The 17689-nt window shown below is 45.3% G+C and overlaps 1 protein-coding gene across 5 annotated transcripts in view; it reads left to right on the plus strand.

Annotated features, from left to right (window-relative positions):
• Positions 1 to 17689, plus strand: part of STS (steroid sulfatase) — a 163368-nt gene that overhangs the window by 97271 nt on the left and 48408 nt on the right. For all 5 annotated transcript variants that reach the window (XM_030306408.2, XM_030306410.1, XM_030306407.1 and 2 more), the window contains exon 7: positions 2558 to 2694. In XM_030306408.2, the coding sequence (XP_030162268.1) occupies positions 2558 to 2694 (137 nt within the window). The remainder of the gene's footprint in view (positions 1 to 2557; positions 2695 to 17689) is intronic.

Here is a 17689-nt window from a genome sequence, read left to right on the forward strand (position 1 = left end):
ACCTATACTAATAATATATGCATATATATGCATAGGTGTATATATGTACATATATATACACACACCCCTATACTAATAATATATGTATAGGTTTTTGTGTGTGTGTGTGTATACATATATGTATACATACATGTATATACATATATGTACACATACATATATACATATATATACATATATACATATATGTACACATATATGTATATACATATATGTACACATATATACATATATATACATATATGTACACTAATATATGTATAGGTGCATGAGTACATATATATATATTCTACTTATACTAATAACACGTGCATAGGTGTATATGTGTGCATATATATACACACACATTTACTAATAATATATGTATAGGTTTGTGTGTGTGTGTATATATACACCTATACTAATATATGTACAGGTATATATGAGTATATGTGTATACTACCTATAGTAATGATATACGCACATGCATACCTATGTAATAACATATATAGGTGTATATGTGTATGTGTATATACCTGTATATATATGTATCCACAGCTATACTAATAATGTATATATAGTTTTTGTGTGTGTGTGTATATGTATGTATACTAATAATATATGCATAACTGTATATGTATACACATATATACACACCTATATTGATACATGTGTAGGTATATATGCATACATACACGTAAACACACCTCCTAATAATATATATAGGTGAATAGTATCTGTGTGTGTATATGTATAGGGATACATATAAAAACAGGTATGCATGTATTGCATATGTAGGCATATATACCACATAGGTATATATGATCGTACCTGCTCTAGACTGACCACCTGGCACACAAACCATGTGGCACTGCTGGATCCCTGCAGTGCTGGAAGTCCTGGGTGGACCCGAGGAAGCCAGGAGGGCTAGTGCAGGCTTTGATTGGCTAACACAGGGTTAGTGAACTTACACTCCTCGCCAACCGCTGTGCTGGTGCCTACAGCACACGAACGTCCGTGGCACGCCACCACTTGTGGTCTCGTGGGGGAAGGAAAGCACGTAGGGGATTCTTGGTTTGTGCACCAGCTGCTCTAGTACAAGTTGCATTCGGCATCCATCTATTCCTTCATCCACTCCATTTGTCCCCCAACAGCCTTCTAAAGGGCACTTGTTCAGTAGTCCCTTTTATCTGGAAAGGAATTTCTGACGCTTTCCTGGATGAAGGTAGAATTTGAACCGATTACATAAAACCAAAACGAGGCAACTGAGGGCGTTTCTCAGAGGCAGAAAGACACCTACCAATGCTCCAGTCCATTTCCTCCACAGCGTGGAAGGAGGTGAAGGAGATGTAAACAGGAGGTGGCGTGACTTCTTGACCCCTCTCAGCAGACCCGCACGGGGACCCCCCAAGACCTGTCCACACTCACCAGCCTTGTGGCATTTGTCCCAAGGGCCAAACGTCGACAGTGACTTACAAGTCTCGAGCAGCTGTATGTTCTCACCGATTGCACAGAGGAGGTTTTTCTTGAGGGGCTCAGTCAATTAAGCAGCCAACTTTGGCTCAGGTCATCATGTCACAGTCTGTGGGTTCAAGCCCCACGTCAGGCTCTGTGCTGACAGCTCAGAGCCTGGAGCCTGCTTTGGATTCTGCGTCTCCCTCTCTCTCTGCTCCTCCCCTGTTCATTCTCTCTCTCCCTCCCTCCCTCTGTGTGTCTCTCTCAAAAATAAACACACACACAAAAAAAGAAAAGAATTGCTTTCACAGTAACTTGAGACTCTTGATCAGTTCGGCCCAGTTCCTAGAATGTTCCATATAATTTCCAAAACTTTAGTGTTGACAATGGAGTGTTCATTCCAGGAGACCTGTTCTGTAGTGGAAGGTGAGCAATATGGTGGAATCCAGAGTTGAATTGGCATTAGACAGGTAGACAGGTGTCTTTGTAAGAACTTGGGAAATCAAGAAACGGTCTTTAGTAGGCACTGGCTTGTCTGTGTGTCCATGTTCCAAAGAGAATGTGCTTTTTAAGGCCCTTGAATTGGTATTAATCAACTGTATAAAGAGGGAAGAATAGAATTCAAGAGCAAAGCAGGCCATACCCCAAGACATTCCTTCCAGAGTTGTGTCCTCAGGGTATGCCTCAAGGACATAGCACTTCCTTCTGCTGATCTGCACAGGGTAACCATCAGTCTCTTTACAGGCACGCCATGGAGACTTCTGCTTCTTTGAGTAAAACGTACAATATTAGGGGCGCCGGGGTGGCTCAGTCAGTTAGGCGTCTGACCTCAGCTCAGGTCATGATGTCATGGTGGGTGGGATCAAGCCCTGCATTGGGCCCTGAGCTGGTGATGCAGAGCCTGCTTGGGGTTCTCTCTCTCTCCCTCTCTCTCTGCCCCTTCTCTGCTCTCTATCTCGAAAATTAATAAATACACTTTAAAAAAATGTTTAAAAGTGTAAAATATTAGACATCATCCTGTGGTGCTTTCCGACTTTTCACATGGCGTCATGGAGTACTAGTTTGATCCTTACGAGCATGTGGCAAATGTTCTTACGTTGCGCTGAACCTTCTCCTCTCGCAGGAATGCCGAGAAGCCATTCCTGCTGGTCCTGTCGTACCTTCACGTGCACACGGCCCTGTTCTCTTCCAAGGACTTTGCCGGAAAAAGCAAACACGGAGCTTACGGGGACGCCGTGGAGGAAATGGACTGGAGCGTTGGTAGGTGTCTTTCTGCCTTCTTTGCTGTGAGTTTCCACCCTGATGCCTTTATACAGCAAATGTTTTTTTTTTCTTTCTTTCTTTTTTTAATCAAACGAAGGTAATGAAACACTGATTCTGAGATGTAACAAGTGTCTTTGGCCCCAAGTGCATGAATGTGGCTCATCGCCAGGGAAGAACTGGGTGTGTGGGCCGGCGAGCAGAGGTTAATGGAGAAAAAGAACCAAAGTTTTAACCTTTCTCTTGACTGTTCCTGTGAACAATCAAATGTGAGCAACACCTCGTCTGCAGCGCAGTTAGATGAGTGCTGGATTTGGGGATGGAGTGGACCGCGGCCGCCTACAGCCTTGGCTGGCGGCTTGGGGTGGCAGCTACAGGGTCTCCTGGGGATCCTGCCCTCTTGGCTGCATAGTCTGCTGGTTTCCTTTTTAGGGCCCATATTCCTCTCGCCGCCTCTCTGAGGATGCAAACGTTGCCTTGTTGTTTCTGTCCCTTCTCCTTCTTCTTAAGTTACTCGATTCCTGAGAAACCTACCATTTTTTCTAGAGGTGCTGGCAAGACTTACTTGAAACAATATATCGTCCGCGTCTGCAGGAGATGGTCATGAGACTGCTTTCTTTCATTTTCTCTGGTACAGCTGAGCAATCTCGGGTCTGTTCTCTAGTGTCTAGGGGAAGCAAAGGAATGGAAAACCAGTGGGCCCTGAATGCGTCACTCAGATCCTGTCTTTTCTGGTGACGTTGTCTTTTGTGTTGACATTGCGCAATCCTTACGGACAAAATCGGACAAAATTGTCCAAATGTCACCAGTCAGCAGGTTGCTTAGGATTTTCATGTGTTTGTTTTCTTTTCCTTTTTTCGCCCTCTCATTCTTCCTCCTTTTCTTTTTTTTGCACTGAATTGGTAGTTTTTAACTTTTTCAACTAGATCTTTTGGAAATACTGTAACATGGCCACAGAGTGGTTTTTGGGTTTTTTTGGTTGATTTGTTTTAGGCAGCAAATTGAATGTGATGATGGTTGCCTACTGTGGTGATTACAAGAACAGTTTTGTTTTGTTAAATCTTGGTGCGCTGTCTTAAGAAACCAGAGGACTGGACCGTTATTCTAGCTTCCAGCTCTGTGTTTACTGTCTCTGTGAACTTGGGAGACATCTTGAATCTCTAGGCTTCGTGGCTATCATCTTAACATGAAGAATTCAGACGAGGCAGGTCCTCACTGTGTGTCTTCTCTGCGGCTCTGTGACTCTGCAAACTAACAGAAAGGGGGACGTATGATAATTACCGGGATACTGGAAACCAAAACATTCCCCGTCACAAGACGTGTGAGACAAATCCATTGCCGTGGGCCTTTTCCGTATGCCAGGACAAGCCTGCCTCTTTTCTCGTTTGCTTCTTTAAATGTTGCATGTAAATCCGTTTATATTTTCCACTTCTTGGTAGTGCGAATTGGTAGAATGTTTTATCTCGTTGATGAGCATTAGGTTTCAAATAACAGGTTGCTTGTAGGACTCTACGACATTTGCTGGCTAAGCCAGCAGGCTTGTGCTGGTATCGTGAAACGTACTTTTTATAATTATAATCCCACATATGTGTACCCTGACCCGTCACAAAGTCTGACGTTGAGTGTTGCATGTAGAATGGTTCCGTCTAGAACCCGGTTCCGTCTTGAATGAAACGGGGAGTATTTTTCAGTCTTTGAGATCTGCATTCGGACCTGACGTCACATTTGCAGACGACCTTGTTTCTTTTGCCGAAACATGACATCCTCCCCGTGAGCCATGACATTAGTTTCTCGGGATGTGTTTGCTGTCTTACAAATCCGGTACCTCTGAGTGTTTCGATGAGCATTCCCACTTTCCAAGAAGAGCCTTTCCCTACGACACCACGGGACTGCAACATTCTGAATAATTGTGTAATAAAACGGGGACGTCTCCTTAAAGATGATGTGTCCTGCACAAAAGGCACCTGAGATAGCAGTGGGTAAGTGAAGAGGGCACATCTCCGTCATTCCGAGCATTTCTCTCAAAATTGGTGGAGGCCGCATAATTCCATGCAGGATAGCTTTCTCCACCGCGGCCCGTCTGTCCCCGTAAAGGCATATTCAGGGCAAAAGCACCTTTGTTATTTAATTGTGCTCCAAGGCCACTTCCACGCCACATCCGTGGGTCCATTGCCTTATTCTTAGCTGGGGGATTGCACTGTGGTGCACTGCTTAATCGCCGAGGGCAGTGAGCACACAGATCTGGTGTGAGGGCCACAGAAGGGGCCCTGCAGAGCCACCATGTAGGTGCTAGCATCCTGGAACCGTATCACCTCTAAGTAACCCGCAGGGTGGTCAGCGTTCCTCAATAATGCCAGTCACTGGCAGCTCAGCAGGTGCCCCCCAGCTAGCCCTGGCCGGCGCGCGCGTTCCCTCCTGGGTGCTGTGGCCCGTCTGGGTGGCAGGGAGCATGGTGTTCATCTGCGTCCTGCAGGTGAGGCCGGTGAGGGGTGCCGATGGCTAATACACCTGCCTCAGGTGTATTTTTTTTTAATTTTTTTTTTAGAGAGAGATAGATCACAAGTGGGGGAGGGGCAGAGAGAGAGGCAGACACAGAATCCGAAGCAGGTTCCGGGCTCTGAGCTGTCAACACAGAGCCTGACGCGGAGCTCAAACCCACAAACCGTGAGATCGTGACCTGAGCCGAAGTCGGACGCTTCACCGACTGAGCCACCCAAGCACCCCGTGCCTCAGGTGTATTAATTACAGAATTAATAATACGGGATGAGCAGGAACCCGAACGCAGGTGTTCAGCTGGAGCGTGAAGTCTGCAGCCCGGCGTCTCCTGCTTTCCCAGTAATGAGAAAGGCTGCTTCATAGCACGGAGCAGTCCACACTAAATCACAGGGAAATAGCTCATGCCTTCATCGTGCATGTTTATTGAATGCTGGACTGGGTACCTGTTCTTTTTTCTTTTTGAGCGAGGGAGTGTGATAATGATAAGTCCCTTGACATAAGGGAATTTAGAAGCCACTGAGGGACTTAAGATTCTTCCAGGAGATGTCATAATAACACAGAGCACAAAGTTATGAATGACTGTCCCAGCGAAGGAAGATGCAGATAAACCCCTTGATAGTTTGGGGATAGGAAGGGTGGGAAGACGGGGCCAATGGACACAGCCCGCCATATCCCTTCATCAGGAAAACACTGACAGCCAAATCCCGTGGACAGTCGGGGCATGATTGCAAAGTGAGATTTTCAATTCTAAGTAATTCTTTTTTTATTTCAACTTTTTAATGTATATTTTTGAGAGAGAGAGAGAGAGAGCAAGACAGAGAAAGAGAGGGAGACACAGAATTTGAAGCAGGCTCCAAGCTCTCATCTGTCAGTCAGCACAGAGCCCGACGTAGGCTCAAACCTACGACCCGTGAGATCATGACCTGAGCTGAAGTCAAATGCTTAACTGACTGAGCCACCTAGGTACCCCCCAAGTAATGTTTTTAGGTTTTTATTTATTTATTTTAAGAGAGAGTGAGCACATGGGGAAGAGGCAGAGAGAGACAGAGAGCGAATCCCAAGCAGATTCCATGCCACCAGTGCAGAGCCCAGTGTAGGGCTCGAACTCATGAACCGTGAGATCATTATCTGATCCAAAGTGAGATACTCAGCCGAGCCACCCAGGTGCCCCATCAGTCCCAAATAATTCTGAAACAGCAGAGCCTTGAGGAGGAACAAATGGGCAAAATCACGGTGTTTTCAAACATGCACTGAGTATTTTGGGGGCATGCCATTGTAGCTGTTTTTCTTCCCCTGGACATTAAGTGGTATTTACTGGAGATCTATGAATGGGAAGGGGGCAGAGAAAGCAGGTGGAAGCATGGAGGTGGTTCCCACCAGTGGTTTCTTATCTGTGACTTGTACCATCCCAGGCAACACCTTCAGTCTGTCAGGTGGAATTTGCATGCAGTCAGCATTTATTTAGAGCCCCGTGCTATTAATAGAGCCCCAGGAAGGAATCATAAATCAGCACTTGCCCAGGAGTCAACTAGCAAATTCTCTATCCTACAAAGAGAAATGCAAGTCAAGAACAATGAGGTGAACACTAACATAAATGTCTGGCGTCAGATCAAACCTTTCAATTAAAAAGAAAACAAACAAACAAACAAAAAAATGCTACTTTCAAGGGTTGGGATCCAGTGGCTTATGTGGGATTTTTTTCTTTCAAACAAAAACTGTGAAGCTTTTTCTTTAGTAGAAGAAGCACCCCCTGTCACGGTGGCATTGAGAAGTGTTCCGGATCGCTCAGCATCTGTGATGTGGTACCCCTAGTGGCTGTGTGTGATACGGCGGTCCTCAGTTTCTCCGTCCCTTTCCATCTGTGGGACTGAGCAGCGCCACCTTCTGTGGGTGCAGGGACAGAACACACAACCAAACTAATGGGAACATAATGCACAGGTTCATACAAGACCAGCTGAGGGTAGGGTACAGGGTGAATTCCTCTTTTCCATGCCTGACATATAGTTAAACACATGCCTTGCAACACTGATGACCACACATGGAATCCATCTTGAGAAATGGCGAATGAATTGGAAGGTCTCAAGAGATCAAGATAGTGACAAGAACCTCGAGTAACACAAGAAAAGACTACAAATGAGGAGCCTTGGATGTTGGTCAAAGCCCCTCAAACATACAACATGATTCTAACAAGGGTTTGGCTTATTGGGCATGGGTCTAATAGAGTATCCATTTCAAAATGGACTGTTTCTGGGGCTGTTGTGTTAGAAATGCCGTGTGCAGTGAATAACTTCTCAGTATGTACGTTTGCCTGGGTGAAGGTGCTCTGGTTGGGTTCATGTGGAAGACATCTGCTTCTAGAAGGCTGCAGACCAGGAGCATGGCAAGGGTTCAATAAGTCCTACCTCAAGGTGAAATCACTTACGGGGCCGGCGGGGTGGGGGGAGAGGTGCCTGGTACAGCAAGTCCCTATCCAAGGTGCTGAAATTGCAAGCCCTACTTAGTTTTCTCTTCCATACGTAGATAATGGTCCCACCATGGGAGTGGATAAGATTGCTTTGCAAGCGTGTTGAAAGCAGTTGAGTAACTTGTGACTCAAGGTTTTCCTGCATTGAAAGCCAAGGTAAAAGTCTAGAAGTGAATTTCCACGTTTCTACTTCTCAAAAACTAGCATCACAGAGTCTAAGAAAGCAGCGGCAATATTCTCTTTGTCATTCTTTTGTTCTCTAAGGAATGCAGTCTGGGCCATAATGCTGTGTATTTCCTTTGGGATTCGACACATCAGTTTCCTGTCTTGAATTTTTAAAACGCTCCTTTTCTTGATAAATGGAGCCTCCTCTAAAGCGTGAAAATAATGTGCTCACTTCTGATGCATTCTGAAAATGGAAGGCCAGGTAGAACATTGAAAGGAAGGGAAAAATAGGAAGAATTCCCACAAGAAAAAGCAGAGGACCCCTGAGACTGAGAACAGAGGGTAGGAGAAATGGGGGTATCAGAATTCAGGGGTAAACAAAACTTCAAAGGACAATCGTCTTCTAACCAAGTGAAGATTCACAAGTCCATTTAGCCACTATAAACTTTAGTGTCGTAACAGATTGCTGAGCGAGTGATATTCGAGGAGTCTGAAGTCAGTGGGGTTGGATATTCCTTCAGGAAGCACAAGGGACGTGGGCAGAGGGATACTTATTGGACTGTGTCTGAGCTCTGCTCACAGGGAGAGCAGGAATCAAGTGTTGGCTCAGAGTGTGGAACTGGGTGATTTTCAGGCCAATGTAGAAGCAGGAGGAAAGATCATTGAATTGTCCGATGATTAAATTTTGCCAGGGAGGATCACAAAAGACATTTCAGCATTGGATATTGGTGCAATAGCAAGAGAATGGCCCAAGTGTCAGACCGCAGCGTGGGAATGAGGAGTGTGGGGGAGAGGGGCTGGTGGCTTGGAAGTCCATGGATTGTAGGTTCAAACAACATGGTAGGGAAGGTGTTGGAGGCCTTAGAGGAGGTGAAAGTGTTTACATGGAAGAGGTAGAACCATTCTAACCATTCTGGGCATGCATAGAGGTGTGGCTTGCTTTTGGGTGAATGGATAAAGGACTAGAAGTCAGTCTCCTTGTGTTGAGTACATCGAGGCACTGGGAAGCCAGGGCCTTTAGCTGGCTCTTTCCTTGTGACTGCACAAGCACCAAAGACACCAGGTTCAGCTCTCCCCTGATTGGGATGGTTGGTTAGCTTCACACACTTTCAGGATGGAGGTTTATGGCGAGGCGGGAACATTGGATGAATAATGGTGTATTTTACAGGGAGCAGTGCAGAGCCATTGTGGACCACACATTCATTAACTGCACTTTCAGTTTTCTCAAACAGTCAATGGAGACTCAGAAGTTATTTAAGGGGTTGGTCACCAGCCCCAAGTTCCAGATTTCCAGCAGGTTTCATGGAGTAAGGGAGGTGGTCTATACACAGTAAAGCAAGCTGGCTTCCATCTCTGTACGGCAGAGCCCCATCTGTCAGCTCCTTGCCACGAAGGCAGTATTAAGAGGAAAATGCTCATAGCACAAGACTCATTGTCACCTTGTAGCTACTGTGCACATCACAGTGAACTGTGCTGGGGACAGTTCCTACTCGGAGGCAGTGGGAAGCAGAATGTGGAAGCATTTAGGTATAAAATTCCTAAGCTTCTCAAACAGAGCAAGTGCACCCTTCAGCCTTGCGCAGCCAAGATTGGATGTGGTGCGAATTCTTAAACGTGTTTTTAATTTGCATTGTATTTAAAACTAAGCACTGTAGAGTTTCAATAAAAGTAAATAAATGAAGCTAGGTGACACTGGCTCCAGAAGAGACAGAGTGATGGAGGAGAACAGGAAGCCCAGAAAGAGACTCTCATGTAAATGTAGATGTGGCCTTTCAAGGCAGACAGCTAAAAATAGATGATGCGTTAATTGCAATACGATGATTAAACTTCGGGAGACATTATAATTACTGGTCCCTGGCACTGTGGTGTTTTGCACGCACTTAAAAGAGATAATGATGCTGGAAGTGATGGTGATGACGATGGTGGTGATGGTGATGATGGTGGTGGTGATGTTGATGGTGATAATGGTGATGAAGAGTAACGAAAAAGATGAGGGTGATGGTGATGATGGTGTTAGTGAAGAAAAATGATCATCAAGAAGAAGAAGACGACGAAAATAACAAAGACGAAGCAAAGAGGGAAAAAGTGATGATGGTCCAGGTAAATAAGACAGTTTTTCAGGGAGCTGTAGTTTAGTAAAGTAAAGTAACTTACCTGAAGTTACAGAGATGGTGTATGACACCGAGAAGGTTAATCTGCTTGTGTGCTATGCTGCTGTGTCCCATGCATGAAAGTGAATACCCCTTGCGGTTGAATTTGGAAAAATGACCCGCGAAAGAATGCAAGCACATATATTGGGCTCTATTTCTCTGATGTATTGTTGAGCAGGTTCTTTCTAAGCTTAAACGCAAAGAAATAAATGCTAAAGGAAAAGATTGCTAGATTTAGCTACGTGAAATCTAAAATTTCCTGATGTGAAAAAAGATAACAAACTAAAAATACCAGTGACAAACTAGTGTAAAAGCATATGCAACATCCACATAAAGAGAAAACCTCTGAGGTGTAAAAGGACTTTGTACAAAGAAATGGGTTAAAAGATAAATACCAGAGGAGGGACTTAGTTGTGCCAATGTGTTGTGTCCGCTCACTCTTCCCTTGGTGGCGTTAAGTGTTATGATTTCTAAAATAATACTATAATAATAATGATAATAACATCCCTCAAACTCTCTGCTAATATGATGAGTGAAAGAGGAAACCTGTTAAAATTACATATACCGCATTATATTGAATCCTAAGGAGGGCAGACATTTCTCTTGGCACTTTTTTTAATTAAACAAAATCTATCGTCATTTTTCTGGTGGGGTCAGTGCCTTTTCTTAAGCCCCTACTCCAGGGGCGACCTGACGAAGAGCTAAGGCTGCAAGGGGTTTTCCACGTTGCCTCTGCTTAACCGTACCACTCCGTTTACTTACAAAGTGTATTTTAAAGATTCAGCCAGCACTTTCTATTTCTGAATCCCAGGGCATCCATGACACAATTATTAAAACTCAACTCAAGCAACAAATTAGATTTTATCTTCACACTGGTGCTTCTCTTCACTGAAAATTCCCTCTTGGAGTTTTCAGAAGACTTTAAGTTGCCTGTGTGTGTTTACATGAGGTCCTTTTGCACTGCATTTGCTTTCAATTTCATCCTAAATAGCACGTGTTAAAAAATGCACGAGTTTGTAAAATCTGCTTAATTCAATAACTTCACTATGGATGCTAATTCCCCAAAGGGGATACTGATGTTAAAACAAACAAAAAAGTCTACTAGCTTATCCCAGACTATCCCATGTTGGGTATGTGCTTGGAATGGCACGTTAGCTCTGAATCAGATAAAATATGACTGCCAGTCTTGTCACTGTGAGCCCTTGTTACAGAGATGATCATGAAATAGAGCGTTCAGACAGACAGTATCCTCCCAGGGACTTTCCACGGGGCCTAGTATCACAACACTTGTGCTTAATGAATAAATTTTTATTCCAGTGGATCTAGCCAGGAGGGGAATAAGGTAGTTTCCCTTACAAACCCACTGTTTACCCGAGTGTGAGATACGTAATAAGGTTTTTGAAACTTCAGGAAGACATCTAGGAAATGAGGATAACCCATAAATTGTAAGGGGATGTCTAAAACAGACTTGCCCATGTATAATTTTCCTTCCACGGTCATCAAACCGATTTAACCGGGAGGCGGTATGAGAAAAATCATGTGTTCAATTTACAAAGGTATATACTCACCTTTAGAACATGTGCAACAGAGATTCGGCTATTTGGAAGCACTTAATGTATACTTTGAAAATACAGGGCTTCCTCAAAATCGTATATGTGATGTTGCTCCTGGAATATAATTTTATTGACGTTCATACACCTTCCAGGCTTGCAGAAAAAAATGACTTTATGATAAGTGAAAATAAAACCTCCTATGCCAAGATTTTCCATTATTGTCACTTTCTGAGATGTGTGTCAGAGGACCGCTTTGTGAGCGATGGTTTGGAGGGCACAGTAGGTGTGAGATGCCACTGAGCAACCTTGAGTCTTTCTTCTTCCTGTGCTTCTACTTTGGGGCATTTTCTGTGCATATTGGGGCCTTTTCTGTCACTGCAGCGTGTATCCTGCATCAGCACGAGCCAGCAGCTGAGTCCTTGGTCCACATAGATCAAGAGCAGAGCTTGGAGGTGCCTGTCCATCAATGTCTCCATTTTTGCAAGATGCCTTTGCCATCTTCTTTTTTTAATTTGAATGTTTTCCTCATTTTTTGTAATTCTTCTAATGGCCAGAGTAATCTAGAGTCTACAACACCAAAGAATACAGACACACACAGCAGAAAGGAAGTGCCTTTAGTGACCCCGCCCCTGATGGCCGGCCCGGTTGATGGTTTACAGTATAAGTTTCGCTGTTTATATGTCGCCAGTGTGGTATAATGCAAAGACAGCATCCTTATTAAGAGGATTTGACACAAAACTCTACACATGGCTTTTGTAGTTTTCCTTTCTCACAGAAGTATGTACTGGGATATTTTTCAGTGTCAATGCATTTTTGTCCACGATTGTGTTTTTTGTCCTAAGAATTCCATTTTCTATCCCTTGAGCACTTTTCTATTGGATTGTCCATCTTCTTCTTATTGATTTGTTTGGGCTCTTTACATATTAAGGACGTTAATAATCTACTTGATGTAGGTTACAAATATTTTTCCGTCTTTTTTTGTTTGTCTTTTCGTTTTATTTATAGACTCTTACGTGGTGAATTTCTGTGGTTGGATTCGACAGCCTCTCCTTTGTGACTTTAGGGATTGACAGTGAGCTTTAAAAAGGTTTTCCCTGCCTCCCAAATTATATGCGTTTGTCTCTTGTCTTCCCTCCAAATATGTTTATAGTCTCACGTTTTACAGTAAGGTACTCATATGGAAAAGAACACGTGTGTGTGACCATGTGTTGTCATTTGCTCATTATTATGGCTGTCGGTCTTTGGTGGTCCATGCTCTTGGCTAGTGTGGGACTGACCTCTCAGGACTTCAGGAGGATGGGTTGTGGTGCCCAGGGTAGGCGGCAGGTCAGACCCTTTCTGCAAGGTGTGTGTAGAATTCACACTCATGAGGCCCCTGCGGCCACTGTAAGCCAGGTGGGTGTAGTCCGGTGGTGACTTCCCTCAGTGACCGCACGAGCTGATTCACCAGGCAAGGTCTGCTCTGTGAGTGGGCAGTGGTGATGGGCTGTCACACCTGTGTTGTCAGCACTGGACTTGGTGCGAAGGCATATTAGGGATGGTGGGATGCAGGGATGGTGGTGACGGGCCCTTTACTACCTGTTTGTTCCTCCTGCCCAGGGACACAAAGCCTTCAGATCACACAGGGAGGGGCTGTCCGCAAATGCCCCCAAAAGGAGATTCCTGCTCTGCTCCCCGGTATCTTCCCGGGCAGTGAGTCAGGAGCAGGTGGCTGATCCCACACAGCATCCTGCCCTCACCTGTGCTCATCCTGAAGGTCCAGACATGCTCCTAGGACCCCACTCTGCTTTGCCTGGGTGGTCTTGAATTACATTGACCCTAGATTAGTTTCACTTCCTTTTTTAAATTTTTTTTTAACATTTCATTCATTTTTTTGAGAGACACACAGAGTGCAAGCGGAGACAAGGCAGAAAGAGAGGGAGGTGCCAAATCTGAAGCAGGTTCCAGGCTCTGAGCTCTCAGCACAGAGCCCAACATGGGGCTCGAACTCACGAAGTGTGAGGTCATGCCCTGAGCCAAAGTCAGCCACTTAACTGACTGAGCCACCGTAGATTAGTTTCACTTTCAGAGAATCAGGAAAAGGGGTGGGGGGCAGAGACTAGTGTGTGTCCACACTGTTTCCAGCATATTCAACAACCAGTGTTAAACCTATTATTGATTTTTACGCTTAGAACAGGAAAAAAAAAATTAGAGATCATTCGAAAACATTTCTGCCACATTATTGAATGTATGATTCAACCAAAAGCAAGCAATTCGTGGCCCTGGCCCCGTGTTCCACCTAGTAAGACTGCCCTTGAAAGGCTGTTAGGGACTTAAGCTGTTCTCAGCCATGTAAATTAGAGACGTGGTGTCCAATGTTGGATTCCCGCCCTGGCTCTCCTGCTTTCCTCTGCCCCTTGAGAATGTCCCGTCGCCACACCATTACCACCGCCTCCTGCTGTAATGACATTGAAGCTCTGATAATAAGCCTGCACATCTGTACCTTGGGCTACTTTCTCTCTCCGGGTATCCTACATCCATAGTTCCGGGCATCTTGCATCCATAGTAATCCTCATTCAGGACTCCCCGCATGGGACTGCATTACTCCATTTTGCCCATACGGAAACCAAGGCACATGGAAGGGAAGGGGTGGAGGCAGGATTCAGACCCAAGAGCCTGCCTTTATGCCCCAGGCAGTGCTGACTGGGAGAGATGGCCCCATGACATGTGGCTTCTGCATGTTGGGGGCAGCACAGGTGCTGGGGAAGGGGTAGGCCCTGGGGCCAGATTCTTGACATGGCAGCTGCACCCCCCCCCCCCAGCACCTGCTGGCTGCCAAGCCTGGGAAGGTTACCAGTCTCACTGGGTGTGTATTTCCTCATCTGTAAAATGGGGTTATACCATTGCCTATCTTGCCAGGAGGTGTTGAAGCATGCGTGGGATACAGATGTGTGCTGTTCTTATTATCATGTCAGCACACACACACCTTGCACTGACTCCCTTCTCTCATTGTGTAGAGATGGGAAGCATGTGGCAATAGATGTCCCAGGGCACAGTTGCGTGTGTTATGTGGGTTTGATATCTCCCCATGAGAAAATGGAATGAATAGAATCTTTCTTTAGTCTCTGTCCTCTGAGATCGCGGGGCCATGTCCGTCTTCCTAGCGTGTGAGAACTGTGTCTCCAGCAAGTCTTGTGGAGAGGGAGTTCAGGATGGCTCAGAGTCGGCTGGTTGGTGACCGTGTGTGTTCTGAGGTACTCACTGGGTTCACCCACTGGAGACGCGTCTCCCAATATGGCGGCCGGAGCTCCAGATTGGAGACGGGGATGGCCGAGTGCTCTTCTGCTAACTTAGGCACGTAAACCTTGGTGAAGGGAAGCTTCTTTCTGGCAGCACTCTTTCCATCACTTTATTTGCTCCCAATCAGTAGAGGAAAAAAAGTGAAGATAGATTATGAAGTAGCATGTTTTATTAAAACGACTCCTTTTCAGTCCAAAATAGATCTTGTCCACTCGGTATTCCAAGATAGCAGTGAAGCAAAGAATTTAAATGGGAACAGACCTCTGTCATTTCTGGAGTTAACAGACCTGTGTCATTCCGGAGTGCTTGCTGAACTGAACACACGATGTCATGAGGTTGTAAAACAAACAGTGACATTCACCTACAGATTCCCTCTTGAGTCAGTCGTGGCAAAATGTAACTTCTGCCCCTGTTCACATTTCTGGTGAGTAGAAAATGGTTATCAAAAGAACACTGTTGTCATAATATTTTTTCATTCTGATACAAGACAGTACTTGAGAGAGAAGAAATACCACAAAATTACAACATTTTACCTATTTTAACTTTAATCATGGGAAGGTAAAATTGTCTGTCAGGTACCTTTGTCGTATGGCTGTTTGTTTCCTGCCAAATTTGATCAGTAACAACCATCTTATAAATGCATTTATGCGTCTGAATTTGAGCAGGTAAATATACCGTACTTTATGAAGAAGGAAAGCTGCAGAAAATGAGCTTCTCTGACAATCTCTGAAGCTTCGAGTACCGACTCTGAGAAAAAACATTCTCTTTGTTTGTACAACTTGACATTTTGGTTTCATTTCATGCTCCCTTGCAGCTAAGCAAAGCGGAGGAAGGAAAGTAAAGGGACATTATGACTTATTTTGAAATGGAGGGAATTACCCTATTTGCAAATAGGGTAGATGTTTCCGTCTTAGAAATGCTTTGTCGTGTTATCCGCAGGGGGCTTTCTGGGAGGGCGTCCCAGCAGGGGGATGCTTCTGTACAAAACACAGCTCTTCTGGAGACTTGCTCTTACGGCACTGGCCACGGAGGGTTGCAGTCTGTTGGATTGGGAAAAGAGAAGGGGAATCCTTGAGCAGAACGCTGTAAACAGACTGAGGACAGCCACAAGCATCGGTGCGTGTGGACAGAATCCAGAGGGGAGAGTATACATTCACATGCATCCGTGTTTGCGTGAGCACACGGACCCCAAACTGCGAGGAACATGGTGTGTGTTTCCTTCCACCCCGTCTCACCAAAAGCCAAGGAATCTTGTAGCTAACTGTGGCTCAGACATGACCTCCCTGTGTGCTTCATGGCATGTGCCACCCTGGCCGTCCTCAGAATGGCCGTTTCCTGGGGTGGGGTCTTTATCCACCCGGAAGAAAGCTTGCGATCCCTCTGCCAGCCGTAGCTCCACGTTCCTCCCCCCGAAGCACTTCCTGATGAGGACAAGTGCAGTTCATGGCTGCTGGACGGGTCTAGGTGGCACTACAAACAGCAGTCGCTGGTCGGGGCCGGCTCTTCCCAAGCTCACTGTCCGAAATGCCAGTTACCTGCATTTGGTATCAGTTTCTCTTTCTGCTCTGAAAGCCAGCATGGGACAGGTGGCAAGGCTTCCCCTTGTTTTAGGAGGAAGGATGACACCCGGGTCTATGACTGTAAGCACTGGAGATGAGCCCCTCTGCAAATCTCCCTGGCCCTCTGTGCCATCTGCACGGCAGGGTCAGACATCTGTGCACTTGGGGAGCCTCCTGGCCTTTGAAAGTGGAACCCCTCCTGCCAGTAGACGTGAGCCCCTCAGACACGTTTATCAGGCTTCATCGCTCAGTGCTTTTTAAGGAGTAAAGGAATGGAATTGCTAACAGAGAGCCAGTATGAGGAGTCACACGTGTTGAGACACAGGCAAGTTATGGCCGCTGGGCACGTGAGGATACAAGCATTCTTCCCCTGTCCCGTGCAGGTGGCCCTAACGGAGTTATTTCTGTCTGTTCCTCCATGACTCCGTCTGACCCCTTTGCCCACCAGTTGGGTACACTGCATACTTGCTGTGGTCCGTCCTGGGCTCTGCTCTCAACTGCATTCGTATGTTTGTTTATTGTTATTTATTTATTTATTTAAAATTTGCTTTTCTTTATTTTGAGAGAGAGAGGAAGCAGGGGAGGGGCAGAGAGAGAGAGAGAGAGAGAGAGAGAGAGAGGCAGAGAATCCCAAGCAGGCTCCACACTCTCCGTGCATGTGGAGCTCCAACTCACGAACTGTGAGATCATGACCTGAGCTGAAATCAAGAGTTGATGCTTAACAGACTGAGCCACCTGGGCGCCCCTCAACTGCATTCACTTTAAATGCTTTGTTCGTACAGATTCATCCTTATCTTCAACAAAGCATTTTTTTTCTCCATCTACCTATTCTTGATTTTATATGTATGCTGCAGGCATGCACGTTTGGAAAGCTTAACGTAAATCACAGTATCGGAAAATCCAACGACAGAGCAGCGAGAATAAAGGAAACATAGACATCGTGTGTGTTTCCCTTTCTGTTTCGTTTCTTTGTGAGTTTCCAGGAAAACTGCACATGTGACAAAGTAGTGCATTTTCTGCAGAAAGGGGTTTTTGCATCTGTAGCCTAGAGGTATAAGGACTGCAGAGCAGAGATGGACAAGCATAGAGGGAAGACACCGGGGCAGGACCGAGGCACGTCTGGTGGTCCAAACAAACATTTCGCTGCAATGTGTAGTTGGAGGTGCATTGTGTTCAATATCAACCCTGGTTCTCCAAATTAATTTAGTTTGTAAGTCATGAACCTCTGGGCTTCATAAACTCTGTAGCCACGTTACCGTTTTTGCAAAGCCCAAAGCTTAATTTCACGTTCATGGGCTTGGACGGATATGATTTTTACCTGGAATTTAC

Source organism: Lynx canadensis, chromosome X (assembly GCF_007474595.2).
Source record: "Lynx canadensis isolate LIC74 chromosome X, mLynCan4.pri.v2, whole genome shotgun sequence".
NCBI lineage: Eukaryota > Metazoa > Chordata > Mammalia > Carnivora > Felidae > Lynx > Lynx canadensis.